This window comes from Pelodiscus sinensis, chromosome 15 (genome assembly GCF_049634645.1).
Source record: "Pelodiscus sinensis isolate JC-2024 chromosome 15, ASM4963464v1, whole genome shotgun sequence".
Lineage (NCBI taxonomy): Eukaryota > Metazoa > Chordata > Testudines > Trionychidae > Pelodiscus > Pelodiscus sinensis.
Window position 1 is genome coordinate 39,114,795 of NC_134725.1, and position 27,542 is coordinate 39,142,336.

The 27,542-nt window shown below is 48.4% G+C and overlaps 1 protein-coding gene across 3 annotated transcripts in view; it reads left to right on the forward strand.

The window, feature by feature from the left end:
• The window catches only part of SEZ6L (seizure related 6 homolog like), a 176,257-nt gene that overhangs the window by 97,190 nt on the left and 51,525 nt on the right, over positions 1–27,542 (forward strand). For all 3 annotated transcript variants that reach the window (XM_075898883.1, XM_075898884.1, XM_075898882.1), the window contains exons 2-3: positions 4,792–5,517; positions 8,213–8,346. In XM_075898883.1, coding sequence (XP_075754998.1) covers positions 4,792–5,517; positions 8,213–8,346 — 860 coding nt within the window. The remainder of the gene's footprint in view (positions 1–4,791; positions 5,518–8,212; positions 8,347–27,542) is intronic.

Sequence of the window (27,542 nt, forward strand, 5' to 3'; positions counted from 1 at the left end):
CATTATAAATATGAAGCCAGCTGTTTTTACTGCACCCATCACAGACACAAATAATTCTCCAGACACCATGCAGGGGGAGAGTGGCTGAGATATTACAGCAAGCACAGTACAAAAGCTCCTCTATGTCTTCTCCCAATAATACTGTGGGTGCTGACAATGTTGTGTCATATGAATTGTTCTTAGCTACACTGCAGAATCCAGCAGTGGGAGATCAGTGCTTTAGCTTGCTCAGTATTTCACCCATCAGTTTGACCATCTCCCCTCATTCTGCCTTCTTCCTGGATGGTCAGTGTTTCTATAGCACAGAGTGTTGTACAGGATGGGGTGGGACCTTGTGTTATAATCACGCACGATTCAGCTTGGAGAGCAATAACTGGGCTCTGTTTGGTGAGTTTCTCCTGCGTGCCCATCTTCTCTGCTCAGCCAACGGGCAGAACCCTACATCAGAGGCAGCATGCCCTAGATGAGCTGAGCTGAGCAGAACTTCACCACCCCAGTGCTTCGCCCTCTGCCCCTGGATAGAAGCTCCTAGCCTTTCCCTACGTCTCTTTCACACAGCTATCAGAGCACTGTCCTGCTAAATGTTTGTCTTCTGGAGCACAGTGTGATGGGCTGGTCAGTCTCGGCAAAGTCAAATATAAGATCAGCCTGTCTCTCCCAGGTCTGAATTCTGCATTCCCTGAAGAGTTTCTATATTCAACAATAACAAAACCCCACGGTTCAGCACAATATTCTCCTCACAGCAGAATGCCTCCTTTATGCTGACCCAGGCACGTTCCTATGTCCCTGAAGGGACCTTGTTTTGTCTTAATGCAAGGGAATCTGGAAGCAGTTTGCTACATTTAAATAGTTGTAGTCACAGAGGTAACAGTAAGAGGATGCACCCTGGTGCACAGATCCTGCAAGAGCCCGCAGAGCTGCAGCAAAAGCCAGCAGGGAGCTTCTGGATGCAATAGGACAGTGTCTGTAAGAAATGTTAAGCTTCTTTTACTGCTTCTGTCCCTCTTCAATTTAAATTGTTTAGGATACCAGCACAAATGGCAACCAAGCCCTCTCCACTCTGCAGGGATCTCTGCTTGCTCCAATGCAACACTATCTTGCAAAGTGTAATAGCAAATTAGCACCCTTCTCTTTGACGAGAAAGGGAGGCAGGAAAATACTGGGAATACAAGGGGGCTTCAATGTCCTACTTTTGCATCCCTGGAAGCCTGGCTTCCAGTTCCATCTGGGTTATTATAGGGCCATCTGCTTGGGTCCTCACTGATGCTTGGGGAATGAGGAGTAACAGTTAATTCAAACTAAGGACTTAGTTCGAATTAACGTTTCACTGCCGCGTGTAGCCACGCAGCAGTGAGTTCGGGCTAGTGAAATTTCAAAATGGCGACCGGACGGGAACATGCAAATAAAGCCCGGGATATTTAAATCCCGGGCTTCATTTGCAACTCCGGTCACCTCATTTGCCTGCCTAGCTCGAATTAACGAGCTAGTGTAGACATACCCATTGTCTTTAATTTGGAACTTTGAGTTCATTTTCTGTAAATAAATCCAGACCCCAAGGAGGGGGTAATCTTACCACTGAAAAAGCATGAGGAAGAGGCCCTGGATCTAGGGAAACAGAGGCAAGGTGTTTTCAAGCAGCCTGCCCACATGGGGTGCTCAGGAAGTAGCCAACCTTGTTACAACCTGCTACAGCTGTTTCCCATAAATTACCATCCCTGTTTGCTGCATTTCTACATTCCAGCGACACTGTTAATGGGCTGTTTCCATTGTGTTTAGAGCATGTCACATCTCATGCCTAGTTCAAAGACTCTTTTATAGTAAAACGAATGCCAAAACTTCAGAAGCAAGGCATTCAAAGGCCTTTAAAAATCATGGACTATGATAAATAATGGATAAGCTCTACAGAGGTTGTACTCACCTATGCTAATAACTCTGAACTGTCCCTACATTTCAGATTTAACATCAAAGAGTCCCTTTGTTCCCTTCTCACTCTGGTCCTACATTAATTCCTGGAAAGTGAAGGGCATGAAATAAAGTCAGATGCAAAAATAACAATTGTGTTTTTATGTAAAATGCCATTAATCTTGATTTGAATGAAACATTCAGGGTATTTTAGGACTTCAAGCCACTTGTCAAAGACAGAGGCTGCTTTGCGAAATACCATCAAATCCCAGAAGCTTCCTGGGCAGATCAGACCACTGCAGAGGTCCAGGGAACCTCTCCTTTCCCCAATGCATTTGGCCTGGCTGTGCAGGGCTGGGGAAATACCTTTGTGGCCCCTGGAGCAACCAGCTTACACCCATTCCATTGATCTTACTATAGCTATAGTGTTAGAGAAAACAAATTAATGCCTTTCTGGGCAAAGTGGCTCAGAAACAGTACCATGAGACTTATTTAACCAATCTCAACCAACCAATACAGCTGAGGGATTACCAACTGCTCAGAGTTCTCCTGGTGAGTTAGTGTCCGCAAACAAAAAACATTTTTTTACTGTGTGATTTAGAATAATGCAAATGCAGGGAGCTGTCTTCACACCTGAGGTATTCTGCCAGCAGAAAGAGATGCTGACTATGTCAAAGAAATTGTTATTCGCTACTGTCTAGTCAAATGGTAATAAAACCCAATGTCCCCTTGCCAAATTCAGCCAGGCAATTTTCTTTTCCCTGACCTCCAGTGGTCATAGATGGCATGTGTTGATTAAATGGCATTTTCTTGCATTTTTTCTGAATTTACTATCCCTGAAATTCCAAGGAGTCACTTTGTGATACATTTTGGTATTAAGGGTGAATAGATTCATATCCATTTCTGAATAAAATTGAGTCATTTCTCTACATAAACTTGGGCTTGTTTAGTTTGCAAAGGAGAAGACTGAGAGGGGACATGATAGCAGCTTTCAAGTACCTGAAAGGGTGTCACAAGGAGGAGGAAGAAAAATTGTTCTCCTTGACCACTGAGGATAGGACAAGTAGCAATGGGTTTAAATTGCAGCAAGGGAGGTTTTAGGTTGGATATTAGGAAAAACTTCCTACTGTCAGGGTGGTTAAACACTGGTATAAATTGCCTAGGGAGGTTGTGGACAGACATCTATCAGGGATGGTCTAGACCCGGGTGGGCAATAATTTTTGGTGGGGGGGCCACTTCAAGATTTTGTAAAGTGGTCAAGGGCTGCACTTTTCTGTGGAGGAGGTGCAGGGTCTAGGATGGAGTTTGGGCACAAAAGGGCGCATGGGTAGGTGTTTGGGTGCAGGAGAGGAATCTTGCCTAGGGGAGCGGCATAGGAGGAGGCACAGGATCTGGGAGGGGACTCATGCTCACAAAGCCTGACCTTTCCCCTGATTGTGGGTGCAGTGCAACACATATAACTGCACCTGACATGGTGGGAGCCAGAAAGCACAAGAAAAATCTCTGTAAGAAGCCCAGTGAAAGCATGAGATGAGGGAGTCCATCATTATCCTTGCAACCAGCATCAAAGCTGCACTTTTAGGACTGCTAAACCCCCTGTAGGTACCTGAGGGCCACGCAGGAAACATGGGTACTTTCATATTTGACATGCCTGATGTCTGCAGCTGGGAAGGAGTCAGTCACATTCCAACAGGGGTGCTGAAAGCCTCTGTCAACCTCTGGGCAAGGCGGAGGGGTGGGGTGCTCCCACAAGGAGCCCTCAGAGCTGCACGGAGCATGCAGCACTGTGCTCCAGTGGCAACTTAAAGGGCCCAAGGCGCCAGTCACCACCACTAAGCCCCCAGCCCCTTTGAATCACTGGACCCTGGGAGCACTTGTCCCTTTTGTCCCTCTCTGTCAGCGGGCTTGCAGTCCAAACACATTCTCCTATTCTGAGAGTAAAAAAAGAAGCTCTCTTGTGCGCTGTGTTTAACCTGAAGTTTGGAGGATTTAGACCCCAAACAGGCTTGTGAGAGAGAGATAGGAGTGGGTTCTGCATAACATGGTTTAAGTAAAACATACGAAGGATTCATTGTTATTGTGAGCAGTGTTTGTTCTGTTTGATTTTACTTCATGCTACACTTTCTGTTTATATTTTACCCTGAGGTAGATCTGACAATTTGTCTTAAAGAGAGACTTATTTATGATCAATTTCCACAGCTAACCTGTGGGGTTGTTGCTTTGACTAATCTTTCCAGTCTTTTCCTTTGCTTAACATTTGCCAGAGGCTGGGAATGGAGTTGATTACTTGAAGTTTCCCTGTTCTATTCACTCCCTCTGGGGCATCTGGCACTGGCCACTGTCGGCAGACAGGATACCGGGCTGGATGGACCTTTGGTCTGACCCAGTGTGGCCATTCTTATGTTCTTAGCACAAGAGTGTATAGGTTGCACTTGCTAAACAAAACAGTAGTTTTGTGATTAGAAGGGGGGAGAGTGGCTTGATGAGGCTTCTGGAGTCCATGGGGCATGCGGTACCTGCATGACAATAGCAAGGAGCAGCAGCTGAATCAGTCTTTTCCAAGCCGACATATTCACTGATGCTGATTGTCACGCGGTAGCTGTTCAGAGAGACTGCACCATAGCAATAAACTCTGCGTGCGCAAACAAACCTTTCGACCCCCTAGCTTTCAACGATACAGGTGCCCAGAGAAGCCCTGAACTGAGCTGTGAGCGGAGGCTCTTTAGGGGCAGCGTCAGTCAATCAGTGCAGGGTGCTTATTGCTCTGAATGCTTTTGAGAGCAGCAGGAGTTGGCATTCGCTGGGGGGTTGATTTAACACTCATAGGCACAGGGCATGATTCCACGCCCAAGATTTTCAGTGTTTCTCTTTTCCCTCCCTCTCTTGCAGACAGTCACTTGGAGGGGAAGAACGCCCTCTCAGGGTCCTACCCACTCGGCTCCGACGAACTCCTGAACAACGCCATGGGCTCAGAGACTGGAGAGCCCCCCCACGCCACTGCTCACAGCCTTGCTCAGTCGGGGGAAGACTTCTTTGAAACTGTGACTGAAGGGGTGACGCTGCTGCCTCACAGTGATGTTCTCCCAGGGCCAGCATCTGCCCTTGATGCTCTTACAGAACAACCTTTCCCTTCCAAGCAGAAGCCGCCTTCTCTGAAGCAAGCGAACACCGCAAGAAAGCACCCAAGACCCCAAACTACCCCCTTGGTGCTTCAGAGAGCTGCTTCTCAGCCAAACCTGTCAGGCCCCAGGTCCTCCCCATCTTCAGAAGAGCTTCATGCCCTGGGCAATGGAACCACTATGGCTACTGACGACAAGCAAGCAACCCCTGGGCTGTCCTCGTGGGGCGGCAGGAAAGGGAGCCAGGGCACAACCAGTCAGTCTCCACTGCAGATTTCTCCTTTTACGTTACGGCCTTTAATCCCCCAGCTCACTTCCCAAAGCCCAGAGACAGTTGAGCCGTCGGCGGTGGGTACGGCTGCAGCACAAGGCACAGCGGCGAACCAGACAGGCAGTGCAGAGAACGAGATGAAGGGGTCTGCTTCCGAAGAAAGTCAGGAAACGACCACTTCCACCATCGTCACAACCACGGTCATCACCACCGAGCACATGCCAGGTAAGCCCCACTGGCTCTGCTCTGCATGGCCCCACAAACCCCGAGCAACAGGAAGAGGCGGGGTGGAGTCGCCAGGCAGTGAGGCAAGAGAGGACACGCTTCCTGGGCCTGTGAATGCAGCATGCACTTTTGGAGAGCTCACACGTTTCATCAGTGTAAAAAATCTGCACTAGTGTGTGGGCGTGGCCACTTGCAGGAGAGTGTTGCACCTCGTTCTCGTGCGAAAGGCAGCCTGGAAATAACGAGGGAGGTGGGGAGAGAGATGAGGAGCAATGCAGGGCCAAAGAAAGAGAGATTGTCAGCTCTTTAAGGTATCCTGGGGATCAGGAAGGCTGTTGTAGGGACTGGCAGAACCGGGTGAATGAGGGCTCAGGCTCAAGCAGGCTAAAGCAGGGGTGGGGAACCTCAGACCCAGGGGTCAGATCCAGCCCTCAGCTTGCCAAAGCTCAAGCCCCCTCCACCCCAGCATTGAGAGCTGGTGCTCAGCCTTGCAGCCTGCCCCCACGGCCTCCCACAGTCCTCCCCACAGGGCTGGAGCACCAGTGCTGCCCTCCCCCCACACACACTGAATCCCTCATTTTTGGCCCCACCCCAGAGCCTGGAGGGGGGGGGGCACAAAATCTTCTAGCCTGGGCGCCTCCAGGCTCTAGTGTGCGAGGGGACTATGGGGAGTGTTCTGCTTCTAAGTCGGGGACCATGTCAGCGCCTACACCCCGCCACTCTCTCAGACTGCACCCCCCTCCTATTCCAGCAACCGCAGCCTCCTTTGTGTGATGACCCTCCGGACAGGCCCATTCATGCTTTCCTCTTCCAGGGACATTCCCACCTGCCACCTCTGGCAGGCCTCCCGTTCACTGCTGCAGCTACCACTCCCTCAGCGCCAGGCAGGGGAACCCAGGACTGTCCTCTACTCTGGTTCTGGATCAGGAGCCCTCTAAATAGCAGCCAAAATCTCCTGCACCCTGCTGCATTTCCATGACCCTCTTCCTCATCTCCCCGCTCCTCGGGGTTAGCCAGCCTCACAATGCCCTCCTCCCCAAGAGGAGCCAGGCCTGGGCTACTTGTCTCCAGAGCCAGCCTCTTCTCCTGGGGAGACAGCCTCCCTGCTTTTATAGAAATCCTGCCTGTCAGAGGTGGCAGGAACGCTAGGCAGGGAAAGGCTGTGCCTTCCCAAACCACCAGCCTGGCCCCGCCCATTCTCTGCTTCCAGAACACCTGCTGTAGGGCATGCGGAGGGTGGAGGATTGTTGCCTCCAAGTGTCTGCCCTCCATATGCTCTGGGGCTGGCGAGACTGGGGTCACACACAGCCCCACCTCCCCATGGTGCAGGGGGTGTGGCTTGGTTCCTATGGGGTGAAGCCTGGGCAATAGGGGCGGGTCTGGGGCTGAGAACTTGCCTCCCCCAGCTCCATCTTCACCCACCACCCATGCTGCCTGTCCCCCATCCAGATAAGCTTCCCCCAACCGGGGCTGTTACTGCCCTCCCCCCCACTTAATTCTCCCCTATTGCAGCCTAATTGGCTGACTGGTCCCATCTGAGCTCTGGCAGGGCACTGTGGGGGAAGCACCCCATCACACCATCAGTAGAGCTGTTCCAGGGCCCTTCCCCATTGTTCAGGGTCCCTGACATGAGTGAGAGTTGTCCTGTGTAGGGCAGGGACACCGACACTTCACTATGTACCTGTACCTGCCTTCCTCTCATGCCAGTTAGAATCTTACTAGTCTGCCATCCTCCCTCGGGTTCCAGCTACTGCCAGTCAAATAACCTAACTGCCAGGTAGGCTATTAGAACAAGCACTGAAAGTGAAGTTCTCTGAGTGTGATCCAAAGCCCTTCAGTGGAGTTGTTCCCCTGACTCTCCAGGGCTTTGGGCCAGGTGTCCCAAGGAGCTATGCGTTGCACTTCAAAGGTGTGGGTGCTGTGCTCATTTCAGAGGCCTTTGGATGGTTGGCAAAATCCACCTGGCAAGGAAACCCGGCATTGTGTGGCCTGCAATGAACCCCTCAGTCAGGGTCACCGTTTGTTTGTAAACAGGAGCGACTGCCAGAATCCAGCTCCAGAATAGACAGAGATGCAGTCTGTTTCCTTGTTCCTGGCGATTCGCCCGCGGGCATGCTGCAGAAGATATCCTGCAGAAATGTCCCGGACTTTTTGGTAGCCAGTCTCCCTTCTAAAAAAGAAAAGAGGAAAATAAATGTTTTCTTAGCTCTTTTCCCAACTGTTGTGTGTGGAAAGCAATCCCTGACTAGGGATGCAATAGTGTAGTCATTTAACCGACTAACGGATAAGCCAAAGCATATAGGTTAATGCTATAGACTACATGCATTTCACCCACACCCCTTGCCAGTACATTTTTTAGAAGGCTGGCCAGCAGCTCAGCTCAGTCCTGGCTTGCACCCGGTCCGGGACCTTCCCCCTCTGTGGCTCTGTATTGAAAGTGTGTGAGGACCCAGGCAGGCAGGCAGCCCGGCTTATTTCCAGCTTGTGCTGGGTCTGGGAGCTCAGATCCCTCCCCGCTGGACAGGGGCTGCCCAGGGACTTTAGGCTAGTGGACTAACCAATAAGAATTCATGAGGTTCTCGACTAGTCAATTAACCGATATTTAGTATCCCTAGCCCTGACTGACCACAAGGTTTGCTCCTCAGCCTGTGTCCAGTGCGCCCCACTTTATTCATTCATGTGGCTTTGCCTCCAGTTATCTGCAGCGTGAGCTTCTACGACCCGGAAGGCTACATTGACTCGACAGACTACCCCCCCCTTCCAGTGCACAACTTCCTGGAGTGCACCTACAACGTGACGGTCTACACGGGCTACGGCGTTGAGCTGCAGGTAAGAACACGACAGCGCTTCGCAATTTCTCTTTCCTCAGGGAGTCAGTGCGTGAAGCTGCCATCATGCAATTCAACATTGCTGTTCCTGACTTCCCATCGGTACCCCCAACATGAGCGTGGCTGTGTTTACACAGGCAGAGAGCAGCCAGCCACAGGATCTGAATCCAAACATCCTGAGCTGTAGCTGTGCATTGCACACGTGATTACCTAGGCAGAAGTTTGGCCTTCCACAGCAGGCCAGCATTAGCTGTGTGAACTGCCAGGCCCATACACAGGCGGGGGGTGAACGGTGTGGATGCAGTCCCTCATAGTCCCCGAAGTAAGCAGACTCCGGCCAACTAGGGGAAGGCAGGAGCAGCCCGCTGCTTGAGCCTCCCTTCCCCATGCTCTGACCAGCCCAGGGAAAGCTGGGGCTGATTTCCCTGCTTACTTGGGGGACCATGGAGGGGGCACACACGCACACACACAAAAAGCACACACACACACACACAAAATTCCTGCATACAGGCCTGACACCATAGCACCACAGAATGCCCAGCTCTCCTGTCAGGGCAGCTGTCTGTCCATTTTGATCCATGTAGAATAGCACAATAGAAACAACATTGGCTCGAGTGTCTGTCTGTGGCAGGCAAAGAGAGAGGGATGGAGGCAGAGACTCACAGTGGGGAATCGCCCAGTTCCCCCTGCCGGTGGCTCAGCCTGGGATCTGATCCTGGAATCTCAGACGCAGTGCTCAGTTCCAAGCTTCAGGAAACGCCCCTCTCTGCAGAAGGGTTTTCCTAGGATCCTGCCTGCAGCTGCTGCGCTGGTTCTTTGGGGCAGCAAGGGAGAGGGGGTGGCCTGGCGAGAAATAATGGAACATGGAGAAATCCAAAGCTTAGCCAAGAATTAAGGAATGATCCCAAGGAACAAGCCCAATGGCCCAAGGAAAAGGACTTTCTCAGCATTCACAGGCACAGGAATTAGCTTACTCTCCCCTTTTGTCTCGCTCTCTCTCAAACACACACGTGGAGATGTGCACTGTGTATGCAGGAAGGGCAAAACTTGTAACCAAATGTGTGCACATTAAAATGACTTCTGGCAAGCCAGGCCATTGAAACATTGCTGAAATCCTGCCCATGAAGCAAATGACTTGTCAGAGCAAAGGAGCCCTCTGCCCATCCAACACCAGCCAGTCAGCCCCATTGACAGTATTACAGTCACAAGTACCTCTGTCATCCAAGGAGCTCAGAGTATGTCATAAACTGTTGTAAATGAACAAATGCTTTGTCCTTCCGAGCATCCTGCAGCCAAGCTTCTCCATGCACCTTACAGATATCTGTTCAGTTAGCCTTCCCACCCTGCTGAGAGCCAGGCCTGCCTTGCTCCCAATTTACACGGGGGAAACTGAGGCACGGAGCAGTGAAAATGACTTGCCTGCACTCACAGCAAGTTAGTGCCAGAGTCCCAGTGAGCTCCTAGATGAGCACACATATCATAATCATGTGAAGACTTTACACACCTCAGTCTGCAAGGAAATCAAAGCTTTAGCAAAGACAAGGACATCACCCTTATGGTGCACAGTACCCAGTGTATATGAAGCATGCGCTCACTGAAATCAATGTCCCTGACTCTGAACATGATTACACTGGCATAGGCTTTATCAAAGTTTTCCCAGAAAATGTAAACTTTTGACCAAAAAAAATCAAACCCAAATTTTCCCATCCAAAATCGGATTTGGATTACCGCCGCACTGCCTGGTAGGAGTCGTAGGTCAGATACCTCATGTCCCTGTTCTCATCCACTGGCCAGGGTCCTTGGCCAGACTACATCTCCCACGGATGCACTACAGTTCCCCTATTGCTTATCTGCTGCAGTGCACCAGGGGAGTTCCATCAGAGGAGCCAGAGCCTGGCCAGAAAGCCCTGCCCATAAGGAAGAACAGGAGAGGAGGTATTCAAACTACAAGACACTACCCTGCAGGATTTCCAAATCAAATTTTGAGGGAAGGGGATGTTGGCCAAATCTTTTTGCTTTGGAGTTTGCTTGTTTTTTCATGTAAAGTTAATGTTTCCCTTGGAAAGCAGATATTGTGGGAGACATTTAGGTGAGTTGAAAATTCAGCTTTCAGTCCAAAAAGAATTTGGACATACATCAATTAGTTTCTATCATTCCTGCTTCAGGCTGGTTCTACTTACCCTGGCCATTCCAGCCTTTTAAACTGCACATTGAGAGGAAAGAATAAAATTCCTTGCATCCTTGAACAAGTGCCTGCTTTGTCCAGTTCCCTGTATAGAGTCCCCCTGCTCACTCCCTGTGAGCCACCTTGCAGGAAGGACCAAACCAACAACAGCACTGGACCTAAATTACAACTCTTGCCTTCCAAAAAAAGCCTCCTTGCTTACCCTAGTGAAACAGAAGCCGACTAATAGAAAAGTCTGGACGGAGGGGAAGAAGCCCTCTGCCTAAAATGCAATGTGAACAATACACATGACTCCAGCTGGAGCGACACATAACCTTCATATTCACTGGGGTTTACCATTTATAGACCCCCAGTGCTGGGAAGCTGTACGTGCCAATTCCCTATTGCTCACCTGCAGTATGTTATCTAGATATTCCGCCTGGTGCAGCTGCTACTATAAATGAGTCTAACATAACAAAACTCCAGATTCTTCCTAATCCACATCACCAGTAAACTACAAAAGGGAGCTGGTACATGTTGATCTCGAGATATGATCAAAGCTTTAAAACTCCATCCAATTAACTTTAACACGGGGACAATGGGAAGCAATTTATTTCCCAAACAGACATCATGCCTTGATAGCAAGGAGAAAAATAAAAAAGCATTATCTCCAAATTGACTGATTGCTCTGCCTTTGTTCCCCAACTCTTACTGGGATGGGCTTCTGTGTCTCAAGAAACCCCAACACTTGTGCTGTTCCTCAGTGGAGAGATGATGCCCTAGAAATCCCTGATAGGTCAGTGACAAAAATGCAACAATGCATGATTTCCAAGTCAGAATGTGTGTGCCTCCAAGGGCAGCATGCACACCATTTGATGATGTGCAGTCCTGGCACATGTCTGACAGTGGTGCCAAGGGGAAATCACACTCACAAGCATGGGCCTTAATCCTTGGGAGTAACAGAAGAAGAAATAAGCATGCAGACCACACTTGATAGCATATCAGGTCTGTCATAGCAAAATTATGTGTCAATTCATCACTCTCTAATTCTCATGCATCTGAATCGGACTCTAATGAATCTGAATCTGATTCTGAATCCTATGAGTGATTGTCGTCATCCATAGATCCATAAGTAGGTGTGCTGCAATTAGTGATGTCTTCTGCCCAGTGCTCACAATTAGAGCCAAAGGCCGGGCTCCATGTAACCCCCTGCTCTTTATTATGATTTAAATTAACATTCACAGTCGCCCATTGGGTTGGGTGCTGGACAAATCCAGCTCAGGCCAATGCCTGCCCCAAAGAATGCTGGTCCTACGATAGAAGAGTCTGACCCATTCTTTATGGAATTGCCATAAAGTCACCCCAAACCCAGGCCAGCATTCAGCAAGATGCTTTGGGGCTAGTCGTGCGGTGTGAGTTAGGCACATGCTTAAGTAGCTTGCTGAATCAGGGCCCCAGTCTGGCCTGTTGAGGAAGTTCCCCCAAGCACCGGATAAACATACTCCACCCAGGGCTTCTGATTAGGGGCCTTCCCACTGGGGTCAACCACAGAACAAAGTCATAGATATGGCATGGGAACAGCTCTTGCTGTTCAGATTAGTGTGTGCAGCTGAAGTGAGCCATGATGGGAAAATGATGCTAATATTTCTCTGAGATAGAAACCATCCTGGAAGCCTGGCCAGGTAACTGATACATAAGCCTCATAAAGAGAAAAGCAGTCACTACCTGCCTTTGAAATGTGATTAAAACAAAACCAGCGTAGTCTCTGCCCTGGACTCGAGCCCTCTGGACCGTTTTCCTTCTTCAGTGTTCCCCATGTTACAGTTTGTATCTTATTAAGCTGCATCCACCTTTAATTTCGGCAATTACCAACCTGCGTTCAGAGGAACAGGAGAGCGTGTTCCCATCCTCGTGTGGCTGCACTCCGTGAGAGGACTGGCCTTGTTGCAACCAGATGGCTAAGGCACAGGCGTATTCCTGGGGGGAAAAGACAGTCATGGAACTAAGCATAGCACCGTCGTTACAAGCATCCGGGCAAACCATAAAACACTCTCATTTTATGCCTATTTTCAAAAATGTTCTATAACAAACACAGAGACGAGAATTGGGAAGGCAAACTGTTCTGCTGTAAATTTGCCTCCCCTTGAAATCCATGCTGTGACAGCATTCCTGACCTTGCTCCATTGTAGGTCAGGCTTTTAATGGAACATAAAATTAGCCTCTCCGCCTTCAGAACTCTCCTTTTCACTTTGTGAATGCGTCTGAGGCTCTCAGCTGTTATATTACAAAAGCCGATCTGCGCTCGCTGAGCACAACCTCGCCTGGCTCCAGGCATGTATCTGCTCCGAACGGGTAGCATCTCTTCCCACCACGCTGGGCACAGGGCAGGAGCTGCAGCTGCATGACCCTTATTTACTAAGCTACAGGGTGCCTCCAAATGTAAAGCAAATCAGTAACTAGGTTTGAATGTCCAAGCAAGTGGACTAGATTGCAGAAGGGAAATGTTGGGGGCCTCTCTCCCATATAACCGCTCCCCCCCAACCTTCTCCCTGTGGTCAGCAAGGCCTGGGCACAACGATTTGATCGCAGATGACAGGGGTGTTAGCCTGAGGTGGGGTGTATGGGGAGAGAGTTTGTTTCCCACCTCTGTACAGCAATGTGAAAGTAACGTGAAAGCAGGCTCTATTTGCTAAAATACTCAACCCACAGTAAGCAACATCCTTAGAGCACTAGGAACAGCCAGGCCTGGAGTTTCCAAGAAGGTGGGAATTTTCCATTGTAAGAGGCACATATTGGAGAGCAGGGGGTGAGAGAGGAAGGGGAAAAGCTCTGTAAAGAAAGTCTGTCTGAACCTAGCCCTTTGGATTCATGGTTGGACATCTTTTAAAAACTGGAAGTTAAATACTAGTGAGGTAAATAGAAAGGAGCAAGACACTGACAAATTAAGTGTAAAAATGTAATAAGAAAAATCAAAAAGGAGTTTGAAGAACAGCTAGCCAAAAACGCAAAAGGTAATAACAAAATGTTTTTAAGTACCTCAGAAGCAGGAAACCTGCTAAACAACGATCGAGATACAAAAGGAGCACTTAATGACGATAAAGTCATTGAGGAGATACTAAATGAATTCGTTGCTTCAGTCTTCGCAGCTGAGGATGTTAGGGAGATTCCCAAACCTGACCCGTCCTTTGTAGATGACAAATCTGAGGACTTGTCACAGATTGAAGTATCATTAGAGGAGGTTTTGTAATTAATTGATAAACTTAACAGTAACAGGTCACCGGGACCAGATGGCATTCACCCAAGAGTTGTGAAAGAACTCAAATGTGAAATTGTGGAACTATTAACTGTGGTTTATAACCTATCCTTTAAATCAGCTTCTGTACCCAATGACTGGAAGATAGCTAATGTAACACCAATATTTAAAAAGGGCTCTAGAGGCGATGCCGGCAATTACAAACTGGTAAGTCTAATATCAGTATCGGGCAAATTAGTTGAAACAAAAGTAAAGAATAAAATTGTCAGATACATTGAAGAACATAATTTGTTGGGCAAAAGTCAACATGGTTTCTGTAAAGGGAAATCATGTCTTACTAATCTATTGGAGTTCTTTGAAGGGGTCAACAAACATGTGGACAAGGGGGATCCAGTAGATATAGTGCACTTAGATTTCCAGAAAGCCTTTGACAAGGTCTCTCACCAAAGGCTCTTACGTAAATTAAGTTGTCATGGGATAATAGGGAAGATCCTTTCTTGGACAGAGAACTGGTTAAATGACAGGAAACAAAGGGTAGGAATAAATGGTAAATTTTCAGAATGGAGAGGGGTAACAAGTGGTGTTCCCCAAGCGTCAGTCCTAGGACCCATCCTATTCAACTTATTCATAAATGATCTGGAGAAAAGGGTAAACAGTGAGGTGGCAAAGTTTTCAGATGACACTAAACTGCTCAATGTAGTTAAGACCAAAGCAGACTGTGAAGAATTTAAAAAAGATCTCACCAAACTAAGTGACTGGGCAACAAAATGGCAAATGAAATTTAATGTGGATAAATGTAAAGTAATGCACATTGGAAAAAATAACCCCAACTATACGTATAATATGATGGGGGCTAATTTAGCTACAACTAATCAGGAAAGAGATCTTGGAGTCATCATGGATAGTTCTTTGAAGACGTCCACGCAGTGTGCAGTGGCAGTCAAAAAAGCAACCAGGATGTTAGGAATCATTAAAAAAGGGATCGAGAATAAGATGGAGAATATCTTATTGCCCTTATATAAATCCATGGTACGCCCACGTCTTGAATACTGTGTACAGATGTGATCTCCTCAACTCAAAAAAGATATACTGATATTAGAAAAGGTTCAGAGAAGAGCAACTAAAATTATTAGGGGTTTGGAATGGATCCCATATGAGGAGAGATTAAAGAGACTGGGACTTTTCCGCTTGGAAAAGAGGAGACTGAAGGGGGATATGATAGAGATCTATAAATCATGAGTGGTGTGGAGAAAGTGAATAAGGAAAAGTTATTTACTTGTTCCCATAATATAAGAACTAGGGGCCACCAAATGAAATTAATGGGCAGCAGGTTTAAAACAAATAAAAGGAAGTTCTTCTTCACACAGCGCATAGTCAGCCTGTGGAACTCCTTGCCTGAGGAGGTTGTGAAGGCTAGGACTATAACAGGGTTTAGAAGAGAACTAGATACATTCATGGAGATTAAGTCCATAATGGCTATTAGCCACGATGGGTAAGTAATGGTGTCCCGAGCCTCTGTTTGTCAGAGGGTGGAGATGGATGGCAGGAGAGATATCGCTTGATCATTGCCTGTTTGATTCACTCCCCCTGGGACATGTGACATTGGCCACTGTTGGCAGACAGGATACTGGGCTGGATGGACCTTTGGTCTGACCCAGTCTGACCGCTCTTATGTTCTTATGATTCATCCCTGACAGAAGAATATCTGCAGAGCAGTGCATGGAAACAGGGCAGCTTTTGGAGTAACAGGTGTGAATCAGCCCAGGAGCAGCTCTAACTTTGGACTTTTGAAGCCACAATATAACTTTCAGCCATTAGCCCTTTCCTGGGTCTCCCCTCACCTCGGTGAGCCATGCTCACATCCCTTCACATGCGTGGCTTAGACTCGGAGTGCAAATATTCTAGCCTGAGGTCAACTCTGTGCTGCGCGGTGCTGCCCCTGCTTTTACAGACTAGACAAGTCCCACTGCTCTCTGAGCCACAGAAATGCCCAGAGGACACATGCAGCTGTCAAATGGACTCAGCTAACCCTGTTCCGTTGCCTGGTCGAGGACTGGCGAACAGGGCCCTGAACAAGTACTGACGGAGGGACAGGGAAGGGAACCCTGGGGCGAGGGGAGAAGGGGGGCAGGGGACAGGTGTTTTATTCCATAATATGACACACAACCCCACCTCAAAGACAGGCAAGCTGGAACCTACCTGAATAACTTTGTCTCCTGCCTTCTCAATATCAGCTGCCTGGAAATAAAAACAGCAAGAAACTCTTCCCCTCCATCCAGCTTGTACTGATCTCCCTAGCTGATGAGCTAGAACCTATGAAAGGAAATTAGGTGAAATGGAACATCCTTGCCCCTGGATCTTCCTGATGGAGAAGCCTTTCCTGGGATCACTGCATTGGACGGGAATGCTTTGGTGCGGTGGAGCCAGAAGCTGTCTCACCTCTCGTGAGTGCTGTGGAAGGCTCTTTAACCAGCTTTCCAGGTTATTTCAGAGGCCGTCAAGAACTAGCATGCAGGGCAAGTGAGAGACACTCGATCTCTTCTTTAATCTCTCTATGTGGGGGATGAGCAAATATCGACACGTGAGCTGGATCTAGTTCCCCTGGCAGGCCGCTGCCACTATATTTACTTGTGCCTCTGGTAGGTACAGGCAACTGCAGCTCCTATTGGCTGCAGATGGCCATTCCTGGCCAATGGGAGCTGCAGGAAGCAGTGCCCCAGTCTGCACCACTTCCCGCCGCTCCCATTGGCCTGGAAGGGTGATCTGCAGCCAATAGGAGCTGTGATTGCTAGTATCTGTGGCCATGCAAGTAAATATAGTGGCAGTGGTCCACCCTGGGGAACCGCCACCATCTTATTGCCCACTCCTGCTCTATGGCACGTATTGTACCAAATACACAGGTCAGTGGGACGGGGAAGACAGTGCAGCAGGCAGAGATTTTATGTGGCTGCATGGAAGGATAATCCCTGCATGCAGAATACCACCAAAGGCACAGGGCCCTACTGTGGGTAGCTATAGAAGAGTGCATGCTGGGACTTCGCCAGAGGAAATGCCCCTGTAATTCTAGGGGTTGCTCCAGAGCAGAGGGAGCTAAAAGGGAAGTCTCTGAGCTGATCCTTGGAGTGCTTGCAAGACTAACAGGAAGGTAAGTAACCCTAAAGAGTCAGAGAGAGAAATAAAGACCATAAATGCCATGTGAGGTCCATGCAAATCATCAATAAAATAACAACAGAAAATAAACACTCCAAATACAAGAAGCATTGAACTAACCTCCAGAGCAGGAGTATTTGAGATGGGGCCAGTGAGGCAAAAACTGACTGCCAAGTGCTTTGATAGGTAGAGATGCCACCCATGGGCTACCCCTGATTAAAAATGTATATGAGGAAGCAGGCTGTCAGCCATGGTGAGATGTCAGTGTTTGGGCGAGCCCTGTCCCACAGCCCCTCCACTTTCAGGGGAGCGCTCTGGGCTAATGATAGAAGCACAGGAAATCTCAAACTCTAATCCCAGCTCTTACACCAACTCCCTGTGCAGCATGGGGTGCGTCATGGCCCTGCTCCATGCCTCAGTTTCCCCAGCTGTAAAACGAAGATCCTTGTCTATTTCAATGCCCCCCTTGTACTGGTAGTTTGAGGGTTAACTGCCCAGTGTTTTATTGTGTTCAAGAGATGGAAAGTCCCAGCTAAGCATCGTTTAGTATTCACACAGAGACTGTTGGGTATGGGTTGTTTAGTCCCATACTAGTCACTGAAAGGACATAACATGGGATTTCAGGGTGGTCTGAATGACTGATCAAAGCACTGATGAGGGGTATCTTTATTAGGGATGTGAAAGTGCAACATGGGTAACAGATGATCCTGGGCTCATTGGTTAATATGCCCAGTTACATGCAGCCCCCTACCCCACCTGCACACTGCTGCCTCTGTACCAAAGGCAGCAGGGTGGCTGCGGGAGGTGGGAGTTGGTGCACGTGGGGAGTCAGATTTGAACCAGTTCCCCATGTGCTCTGGCTGCCGCCTGGCCCTCTCGTGTGTAACCGTGTTATGGCTGAATTTTTCAGCAGTTATGCAATGACAAAATTAAACACATTTTAATATCCCTAATCTTTACCCATCCCTCAGTGATCCCAGCCTGACACCTTGAGTCTGAAGGAGGAGAAAGCAGATGAAAAGATTAATGGCTTTCCTACTGCTCCCTCTTGTTTAGCCAGCCTGTCTTCTAGAATCCCTTCTATTCTCTCTTAATTACTGTACATGTACAGACGCTCCCAGCATCACTGGCTTCCCATCTAATTACATGAGTCAGGTGCAGAAACAGTGCAATGCCATTTTTTTCCCCAGCCACAGAGACCCTCGTGCTGCTAATTGATGGCACTTAACACAATTTTTATTTAATTCGTGACTCTTGCAATGGAGAGAAGCAGGAGAGGCCTGGCTGGAAATGTTCACAGCAGGGGAGAGAGCCAGAGAACTGGGTCTGGGATAACCATAGTCAGGCTGCATCTACTAAACTAAGCAGCCCCCATGCACATCATGCAATTCAGCAAGGACTCCTTTTTTGGTTTCTAAGTGGTTTTGTGCTGGGGCTTGGGTCCATAGCCTAGTTCCTGTGTGTCCACAGCATGGGCAACAACAGTACAAACACCCTACACACCCTGAAAGGATTGCCAGGTGGCAGTGTAACTGAGCCTACCTTTGCACTACAGCAGCACGATTTTCACGCCTGGGGTGTGTGTGTGTGAAAGGTTAACTGGTGGGGACTGGAGCTCCCCCCTCCCCCCACCTGCCTCCTCTTTAATCAATGAAACAATTAAACAGGATTTTTTTATCTCTAATGGCACCGCAGCTCCAGAGGGCAGGGATACTTAGGGTTTAGTCCATTCCTCTGAAGAAATGGGTTGTGCCCTTGAAAGCTCGTGACACCAGCTTCATATTTAGGTCTACACTACAGAGTTTTTGCACAAAAACAGCTGTTTTTGCACAAAAGCTCGCGGAGTGTCCACACCTCAAGTGCGTTTTTGCACAAGTAAAACAAAAGAACAGAAGGTTTTTTCCAGTGTAGGTATTCCTCATTCTACGAAGAATAACTCCTTTTTGAGAAAGAGTTATTTCACAAAAAGGCATGTGAGGACAGGGAAGAGGGGTTTTTTTGTGCAAGAAAAGGGAAGAGGAAAAAGCACAGGCAGGGGCAGATGACTGTTTTGCGGGGCTCCGGGCAGCATAACTCCGCAGGGCCCCCCCTTTGCCACGGCGCATGCGCAGGGCTTTTTTAAGCGCGGGGCCCGGGGCGGCTGCCCCATTTGCCCTGCCCTATATCCTTCCCTGAGCACAGGTGTCCTGGTGGCCATTATGTCCATAGCAATCACCGCTTACTTGCGAGGGAGCACCCAGACAGTCTGGACACTCCCTTGCACAAAAGCGTATCACTTTTTCAATGCACTTTTGTAGTGTGGATGCTCTCTTGTACAAGAAGGTTTTGTGGAAGATCTCTTCTGCAAAAAGCTTCTTGCACAAGAAGCCTGCAGCCTAGACGTAGCCTCAGATGCTGCAGAACCACTCATTGTTTAAGTTTCATCGAGTGAGCCACCTGAGAGATGGGAGCTAGGTGGACAGGTGAACATTTCTGTTGACCTAGCTGTGTCTACTGTGGGACTTAGGTCAACCTGACAACAGCCCGCAGAACACAGGAATTTCCATAGCCCCGAGCGAGGTACCTTGGTGGCCTGCGTTCTAGGTGTAAACCAGGCCTTAATCCCCTGCCCACTGCAGCCTTTCTGAAAGCATGAATGGAGAGAACAGTCTCTGTGAGTTGCGGGGCATACACGTGCACCAGTGCAGCACAGCTCTGTGTTCTGTGCTTAGGACTTGATTACTGAGTCAAACCCCTAGGAATGTCCAGAGGATTTAGGGCCTGCTCCCTCCAGCCCCCACCAGAGACAACAGAAGGGCTCCCTTGGACATCAGTGTGCTACTGGTGACATTGACTGAGACATATGGGGGTCCAGCCTAGTGGGGGGTCACGACTAGTTGTCATAGCCAGAGCTAAGCGCCAGAGTCAGGGGACAGAGACCAAACAGGGCTGGAACAAGGGGGATGTCAGTGCTGAGCAGCCGTTGGCAAAATGCTACTGCTGGGCCCAAGACTATTCCTGGCAAAATGCCACTCAGCCAATCTGGTGAGCTGGGATTTCAGACAGGAAGGCGGGGAGGGGAGTGCGGCTCAAGGCTGTACTTATTATGCAGAGGCCTTTGGAGCTACATCACTGAATCCAGCGGGGCTCTTTCCAGCACCTGGAGAGGGAGGCAGGGTTATGGAACACCAAGCCCCTGTGCTCTGCACTCTGGCCTGGGTGCTGGAGGTAAAGGGGTGTGTGGGGGGGCGGGGGCGGGTGCTTGCATAATATAGAAGGTTTATGATGTGGTTCAAGGCTCTGGAGGAATCGCTTGTGAAGGTCCCAGAACAAAACACTGCCCTTTCTTCCTCGTTTGCCCTGCCGTACCCCAGGCCCTGATAGGGGACTGTTTCGTTCAGAAACACACCCAGAAAGATCTCCCTGTTCAAGTATTTTAATGGCATTCCAGCAGACACAGATGAGAAGGCGGAAACATTAATAGAATCATAGAATAATAGGACTGGAAGGGACCTCGAGAGGTCATCGAGTCCAGCCCCCCGCCCTTAAGGCAGGACCAAGCTCCGTCTACACCATCCCTGACAGATGTCTATCTAACCTGTTCTTAAATATCTCCAGAGAGGGAGATTCCACCACCTCTCTTGGCAATTTATTCCAATATTTGACCACCCTGACAGTTAGGAATTTTTTCCTAATGTCCAATCTAAACCTCCCCTGCTGCACTTTAAGCCCATTACTCCTTGTCCTGTCCTCAGAAACCAAGAGGAACAAATTTTCTCCTTCCTCCTTGTGACACCCTTTTAGATATTTGAAAACCGCTATCATGTCCCCCCTTAATCTTCTTTTTTCCAAACTAAACAAGCCCAGTTCATGAAGCCTGGCTTCATAGGTCATGTTCTCTAAACCTTTAATCATTCTCATCGCTCTTCTCTGTACCCTTTCCAATTTCTCCACATCTTTCTTGAAATGTGGCGCCCAGAACTGGACACAGTACTCCAGCTGAGGCCTAACTAGTGCAGAGTAGAGTGGCAGAATGACTTCACGAGTTTTGCTTACAACACACCTGTTGATACAACCTAGAATCATATTTGCTTTTTTTGCAACAGCATCACACTGTTGACTCATATTCAACTTGTGGTCCACTATGACCCCTAGATCCCGCCATGCTCCTTCCTAGACAGTCGCTTCCCATCTTGTATGTATGGAACTGATTGTTCCTTCCTAAGTGGAGCACTTTGCATTTCTCTTTATTAAACCTCATCCTGTTTACCTCTGACCATTTCTCTAACTTGCTAAGGTCATTTTGAATTATGTCCCTATCCTCCAAAGAAGTTGACGCTGAATGTTCAGAAAAGCTCTTTTCTGATGCATTCCACCTTCTGATAAAGTAATAACTCATTAACGGAAGAAAGAAACCTTGAAGAGTATAGATTTGTTACTACATTAATACCATCTTGTAACATAGAGCAGCATCGGAGAGAAATGATAGTTACTTTGTCACCGAGCTAGAGTTAAGAAAAAAAAGAGAGAGAGAAAGAAAATGAAAGTCCCTGGCAAGTTCTAAGATCTTCTCTTGAGCAATTGGGTTGTGCATATGCCCCATAATGAAAAATCCCTCTGCACATCTCACAGCAGTCGTCCTGGCATTAGTGCATCTCAAACCCACTGAAGCCAATGCAAACTTTTCTACTAACTTCAGTGGCTTGGGAATCCTGCCATTAATGCATTACCAGGGAAATTCATCTCAAAACAGAGACTCAGCATAAGGCCTAAGTACCACACAAAGGGCTGAAGCCTGATTTCAGTGGTACCTAGGCCGTGGGGGACACAAATGGCAGTGGCCCCTATCTAGGCATTGTGCTGGCAGCCTGTTTGGGTGAATCTCACCTTATTAAACATTTCAGACCCTACCTCTGCTTCCAAGACTCCTGCAAGCAGCCCATCTGAGCAGGCCCTGAGCCACTGACATGCTGCAGATTGGCTCCTAGCAGTGCAGTGGCAAGGAGAGAACAGCTGATTATAATGCAACTACCTTTATTAAAATCTCTGGACGCTTTTTGACAAGAAACATCATTTCCTTAAAGGGATTTCAGGAGAAATGTAGTGGCGTTTGGGGTTTCTTCTGGACTGTGTCTAGGCTACACAGTTGTTCTGGAAAAAGATATGCAAATTGCAAACCACAATTTGTGTAGCTTTTTCACTTCTTTTTTTCAGAAGAGGCTTTTCTACACAGGGCCAAATGTGGTGAAAAACCCTTTTTCGGAACATCCCTTCTTCCTTGTGAAACAAAGTTTACAGGGATGCTGAATAATGCATCTGCTCTTCCAAAAAAATGTTTGGAAGAGCAGATGTGTTCCTTGGATGCAGCAGAGTTTTTCCAGAGGTATCCCGGAAAAACTCTGCCAACTAGACATGCCCCTACGGGGTGAAAGAGCCTGTTAGCTTGGGTTGGAAGCATCCCCTCCCCTCCACAGCAGACGTTTCAGGAGCTTAAATAAATTCTTTCACTCTTTGCTTTCCCTTTGCAGTCCTTGTCAGGAAGCTGCACACGTGACACCTTTCTTGGTGGCTGATGATCCCTGGCATAAGGCCACTGTATCAATCTGTAGCTGACAATTATCTCAAACACAGAGGGGATACCCATGTACATGGTGCTGTTGCTGGGCATTGCAAACCAGCTCCTGCTACCTCCCACTGATATAGGAGAAATCCGCTTCCAGAGAGCAATAAAACTCTCTCTTTTATCCCCTTTCCTAAGATTCCCAAGTACAAACTAACCTGACATGGAATTTAAGCAGCTGGAAAGTTACTGCTACACTGCAGGCCATCAGCTATAGCAATAGCTCTGCAAAGTGTTCCCCTGCGCAGGGCCTGCTGTCGACACACGTCAGGAATGCCTTCAAGCCAGACTTCTGCGGGAGTGCTGCAATGCATTTATAAGTGCTGCTTTCCCCCTTCAGAGAGCTGTCTCCAGCCTACAGAATAAAATTTCTCCTCCTGAAAATGAGGACAGCAACTCAATTCTCATGATGCTCCGATGACTGTTCCTTTAATACTTCCCTTCTTACTTTGTCAGTGTGATTTTGGAGCTGGCCTTCCCTTGACAATCCTGGCTGGGAAGCAGAATCATTCTTTAGTGAGATCTGCGGATCAGGAAGACTCTGGATTTTTTCAGAGGTTCAGAATAGGCACAGCGAGCTAAATCCAGCCCCAGAGAAAACCCAGCAAAAGTCAGTGAGGCTTTGTCTAGACTGCAGGCTTTTTGCACAAGAAGCTTTTGTTGGAAGAGATCTTCCAGAAAAACTGCTTGCGCAAGAGTGCGTCCACACTGCAAAAGCACATAGAAAAAGTGATGTGCTTTTGCAAAAGAGAGCATCCAGAATGCCTGGATGCTCTCTTGTATGTAAGCAATGATTACTATGGACAGAAATGGCCACCAGGGCACCTGTGCTTTTTCCTCTTCCCTTTTCTTGCACAAAAAAACCCTTTTACTCTGTCCTCACACGCCTTTTTGTGAAAGAACTCTTTCTCAAAAAAGGAGCTATTATTCATAGAATGAGGAATACTTACGCCAGAAAAAACCCTCTGTTCTTTTGTTTTACTTGTGCAAAAATGTTCTTGAGGTGTGGATACTCCGTGAGCTTTTGTGCAAAAACAGCTGTTTTTCTGTAAAAACTCTGTAGTATAGATATAGCCTGAGTTGCATGAACTTATGCAGAAGGCCAAGTTTGGCTGTGTTTGTATCAGCGATTCCATTAATTCACTCCCAATCAACAACGTGTTAATTAAATCTGAGCACAGGTTCCCGTGCGCTTAGGGAGGGTTTTATACTGTGCTTCTTCCCTGGGGCATTTGGCACTGGAAACCAGAACAAATAAGGCAATTATGCATATAAGTTAGGCACATGTTCATTGCATGCTCTTGTGTGCCTGGCTTGCATAGAAATCAAGCTCTCAGTTCTTGCCTTTCATCCAGGAAGCCCAAGAAAAATTGAATTGACCCCAGAATAAGCCTTCCCCACTGCACCCGGGCCGGAGTCTCCAAACCACCCCTTCATGCCAAAACCTGACACAGCGCCCTATTGCTGTTTCCCCCACCCTTCTGGGAGGGATTCAAATGTTGTTTCCCGCCAGTTTCACTGTGGTTTCAGTGAGGTGTTCTGGTTCACATTGGGATCAGCCAGAGGAGAATCCACTTGCCCTGACCCCCAGTCTGAACCCTCCAGGGAGCATGTCAAGGAGCCAGTATCTCACACATCATTGACTCAGTAAATCAAAGTCAACTCACTGGCTCAAATCTGGAAGTGAGGAGGAGCTGGGGCGTGGGGGAGAGGGAAGCTGCATTCTTTGCAGCTAATGCAGTGTAGGCCAGCCTCCCTACTCCTCCCTCCCCCCTTGCCCAGAGTGTATCCAAGTTCTCAGTCCAGACATCACCAAGGCAGGGCTCACTGTGGCCAGGTCTGGGGCCCCTCACTGGAGCCCATTTGGTCACCCACGCCTGCTAGTGCTGCAGAAGCAGGTGGAAGGGGGTGTCCAGGGATCACCTCCATACTGTGAGCAGGGCGGACAGGCCTTCATTGGTCAGTGGCTAAAGTGCTAAGATTTAGAAGACTAAGATCCAACTCCCAGCTCTGCTTCAAACATCCTGTATGACCCTGGACAAGTCACTTAGCCTCCGTGCCTCAATTTCCCCATCTATATGCACTGCCCAGATTGTGACATGCTTTCACATCTATGGATGAAAACTGCTGCATGAGAACAAGGGATCCTTCCCCTACCCAAGCAGCTTTACCTCCCTCTGGCGGGTAGGGCTGAGCCTCAATTAGGTCATGCCCTCACTGCGGGCCAGGCACAGGGAGAGCCAGTTTTCCAGCAGGGTCTGGGCTGAAGGAGTTTGGATAGGGAGCAAGGCCTCTCTCGGGGCTGTGTGTGTTGAGAGGGAGGCTGGAGACCTGCCCCTGCAGTCGGGGGTGGCTTGTGGGGGAACAGAGAGCTAGAGTGCTGACTGTGTGGTGGGGGGAGGGACTTGGCTCCTGAAAGGGCGGAACATCAGGTAGAAGGGGCAGGTCTGGGTGGGTTACCTCTCTGAGCCCTAGCTTCACTCACGATCCATGAGCCTTCCCGTGTATAATGTGGCGGTTGACAGCAGGGGCTGGTCTGCAACGCCCAGCTGCAGCAATCAGATAGGTGCCACCACTGATGACAGTGGGCAGCTTGCAGAGCCAAGTGGCTCTGGCCTTGGTCCCTGCCTTATCATGAGGGGGGCTAATGGTGCTAACCGATGCACCCCAATAGAGCACACCCATTCTGGGAAGCCCATGCTCTTCAATGACGGGTTACGTGCCACATTCTGCATAAAGCATATTCAGTCAGGCATATTCATATTCAAAAGCCTAGTTCCATGAAGAACATGGGGGGAGGGTGCAACATCACATGTACTCCCAGCTTGACATGCAGGAGGAAAAGCTCCTGGTTCTCTTCATTTCATGCCTGCTGAAAGCTGCCTGCCCTTGGTCTCTCTCACAATTGTCTTGTCTTTCTCACCAAACCGGGGCCCCTTCTACACTAAACTCCTGCTCCCCTCCTTTTACCCTCCAGTTCCTCCTGCTGCTGTGGCAGTGGGCCCAACAGCCACCGTGGGCAAAGCGGGAGGTGGCTCGGGGCCCCCAGAAGGGGCGAGGCCTTGGGCGCAAGGGGCGGGGCCGAGAGCAGTCAGCCCTCAGTGCCACCCAGACAGTGGCGCCCCCCCCCCCCCCCCACAGCCCTCAGAAGCTCACTGAGCACCCAGTGTGGTGCTCCAGCACTCCCATGGCAGTTCACAGGAGCCCAGGGCACTGGCCAAGGCAGCCGCTGGGCCCCTTTGAATCACCAGGCACTGGAGCAATTGCTTCCTTTGTTCCCCCTCCCCTTGTCATCAGTGGGCTGCACTATGGTGTTCCAGCTGCGCGGGGACAGGGAGCAGGAGCCCAGGCCGTGTGGTGGGGGGAGGGCTTGGCTCCTGTAGGGGGCGGGGCATCAGGTGAAAGAAGCAGGGCTGGAGGGTTGCATTGCACAGCCTTGCAACTTAGGCTTTCTGCTCACTCACCCCAGCCGGGAAAGCTTTGATAGCAAGGCAGAGCCAGAGAGCATGGCAGCTACCGAGTGCATTGAACACAAGAGCACGGAGCCTCCATACAAATCTATTCTGAATGGCAATGAGGGAGTGAGGAGAAAAGGGGAACATTGATTTGCTACAGCTCTTGCTTTGTCAGTGTGAAGTGTTCAATGAGGTAACATCAGGAATACTGGAGAGAAGCTGAAAGGCACCTGGGAACGTATATAAAATATTTACATGTCGGAGTCCCCATACAGCCATGCTCTTAAGCACATGTTTATTTTGGCACATTTCCTTAACTCAGTGAAGGGGTGGGTTTTTTTAATACAAAGAAAATGTATGTGCTTTATTTAAATGATTTTTTAAAAATTCAGTGTTATTTTTACAAAGTTAATTTTATTTTGGATTTCTTAAAAAAGGGTTGTTAACATTTCTCTATTTAATTGTTTGGAAATTCCATCAAGTGTATTTTGTTTTCTTTCATCCCTATAAACTCTTATCTTCCCAGCCAGAGTCTGGAATGCAGCAAAGTGTGGCCTTTCCCCTCACTTCCTGACAGTGATGAAAGGGAACAGCCAGCATTGCCCCCATATGAATCTGGGGTGGGATGGAGCTTAAGACCCTCCCCCTTCCTAAAAAAGTACTGAGATGGAAGGCTCAGTGCAGGGACAGTCTTGGCTGGGAGAGGAAGGGGAGGGGTGAGGACAGAGACAGCTAGAATCCTTCCCTTGCCTGGTGATTCTGTCTGTTTTCTGTGTGGTTTTCTGAAAAGCAATCCCATTCCAGGCACATCACAAACCCTTCCCTTGCTTTAAGTTATGATAAAAGGATGCTGCATTCCAAGTTTGGTGGTCCTAGCACTTAAAGTTTAGGAAGAGTTCTTGAACAAACAGACAGGCACTCTCAAAAAATATAGTAGATTTTAAGTGGGTGAATAATCGAGTGGGCAACTCACCTGCTGAAAGGTAAGCACATGCTAAAGTACTCATTTGGATCAGGGCATCAAGGCATGTTTTCCTCCTCAGTTTTAGAAGTGTAATGAGAACATATTAACACTCTGCTCTGAGCTTGATTTTCCCATACGTCTCCTGAGATATGTACTATTGATCTCATTTATGACAAAATAACTCTAGTGTCTGAGCACCAACTCACATCATTAAATTACATTCAACCCATCTTTGTTTTTTAAAATTAAACCAACATTTCTGGCAACCAATAGTTGTCATGATTTCTTTTTGGTCAGAAATGTTCATTCTCTCACTCAAGGAGGTCTTCTCCAGCATCTATCAAAGTCAATGGAAAAGTGCCCATAGATGGCAGCAGAATTGGTTGTAAGTCTTATACAACAAAGGTAAAAAGTCTCAGAGGGGTAGCCTTGTTAGTCTGTAACTTTAAAAACAAGAATAGTCCTGTGGCACCTTGGAGACTAACAAAAATATACAGATTCATGAGCTTGCATGGGCACAACCCACTTCCTCAGATGAGCTGGAGTGGAAATAACAGAATCCAAGATTTATATAACAGTAAAAGCAGTTACCTATCAATTGTAAGACCTATG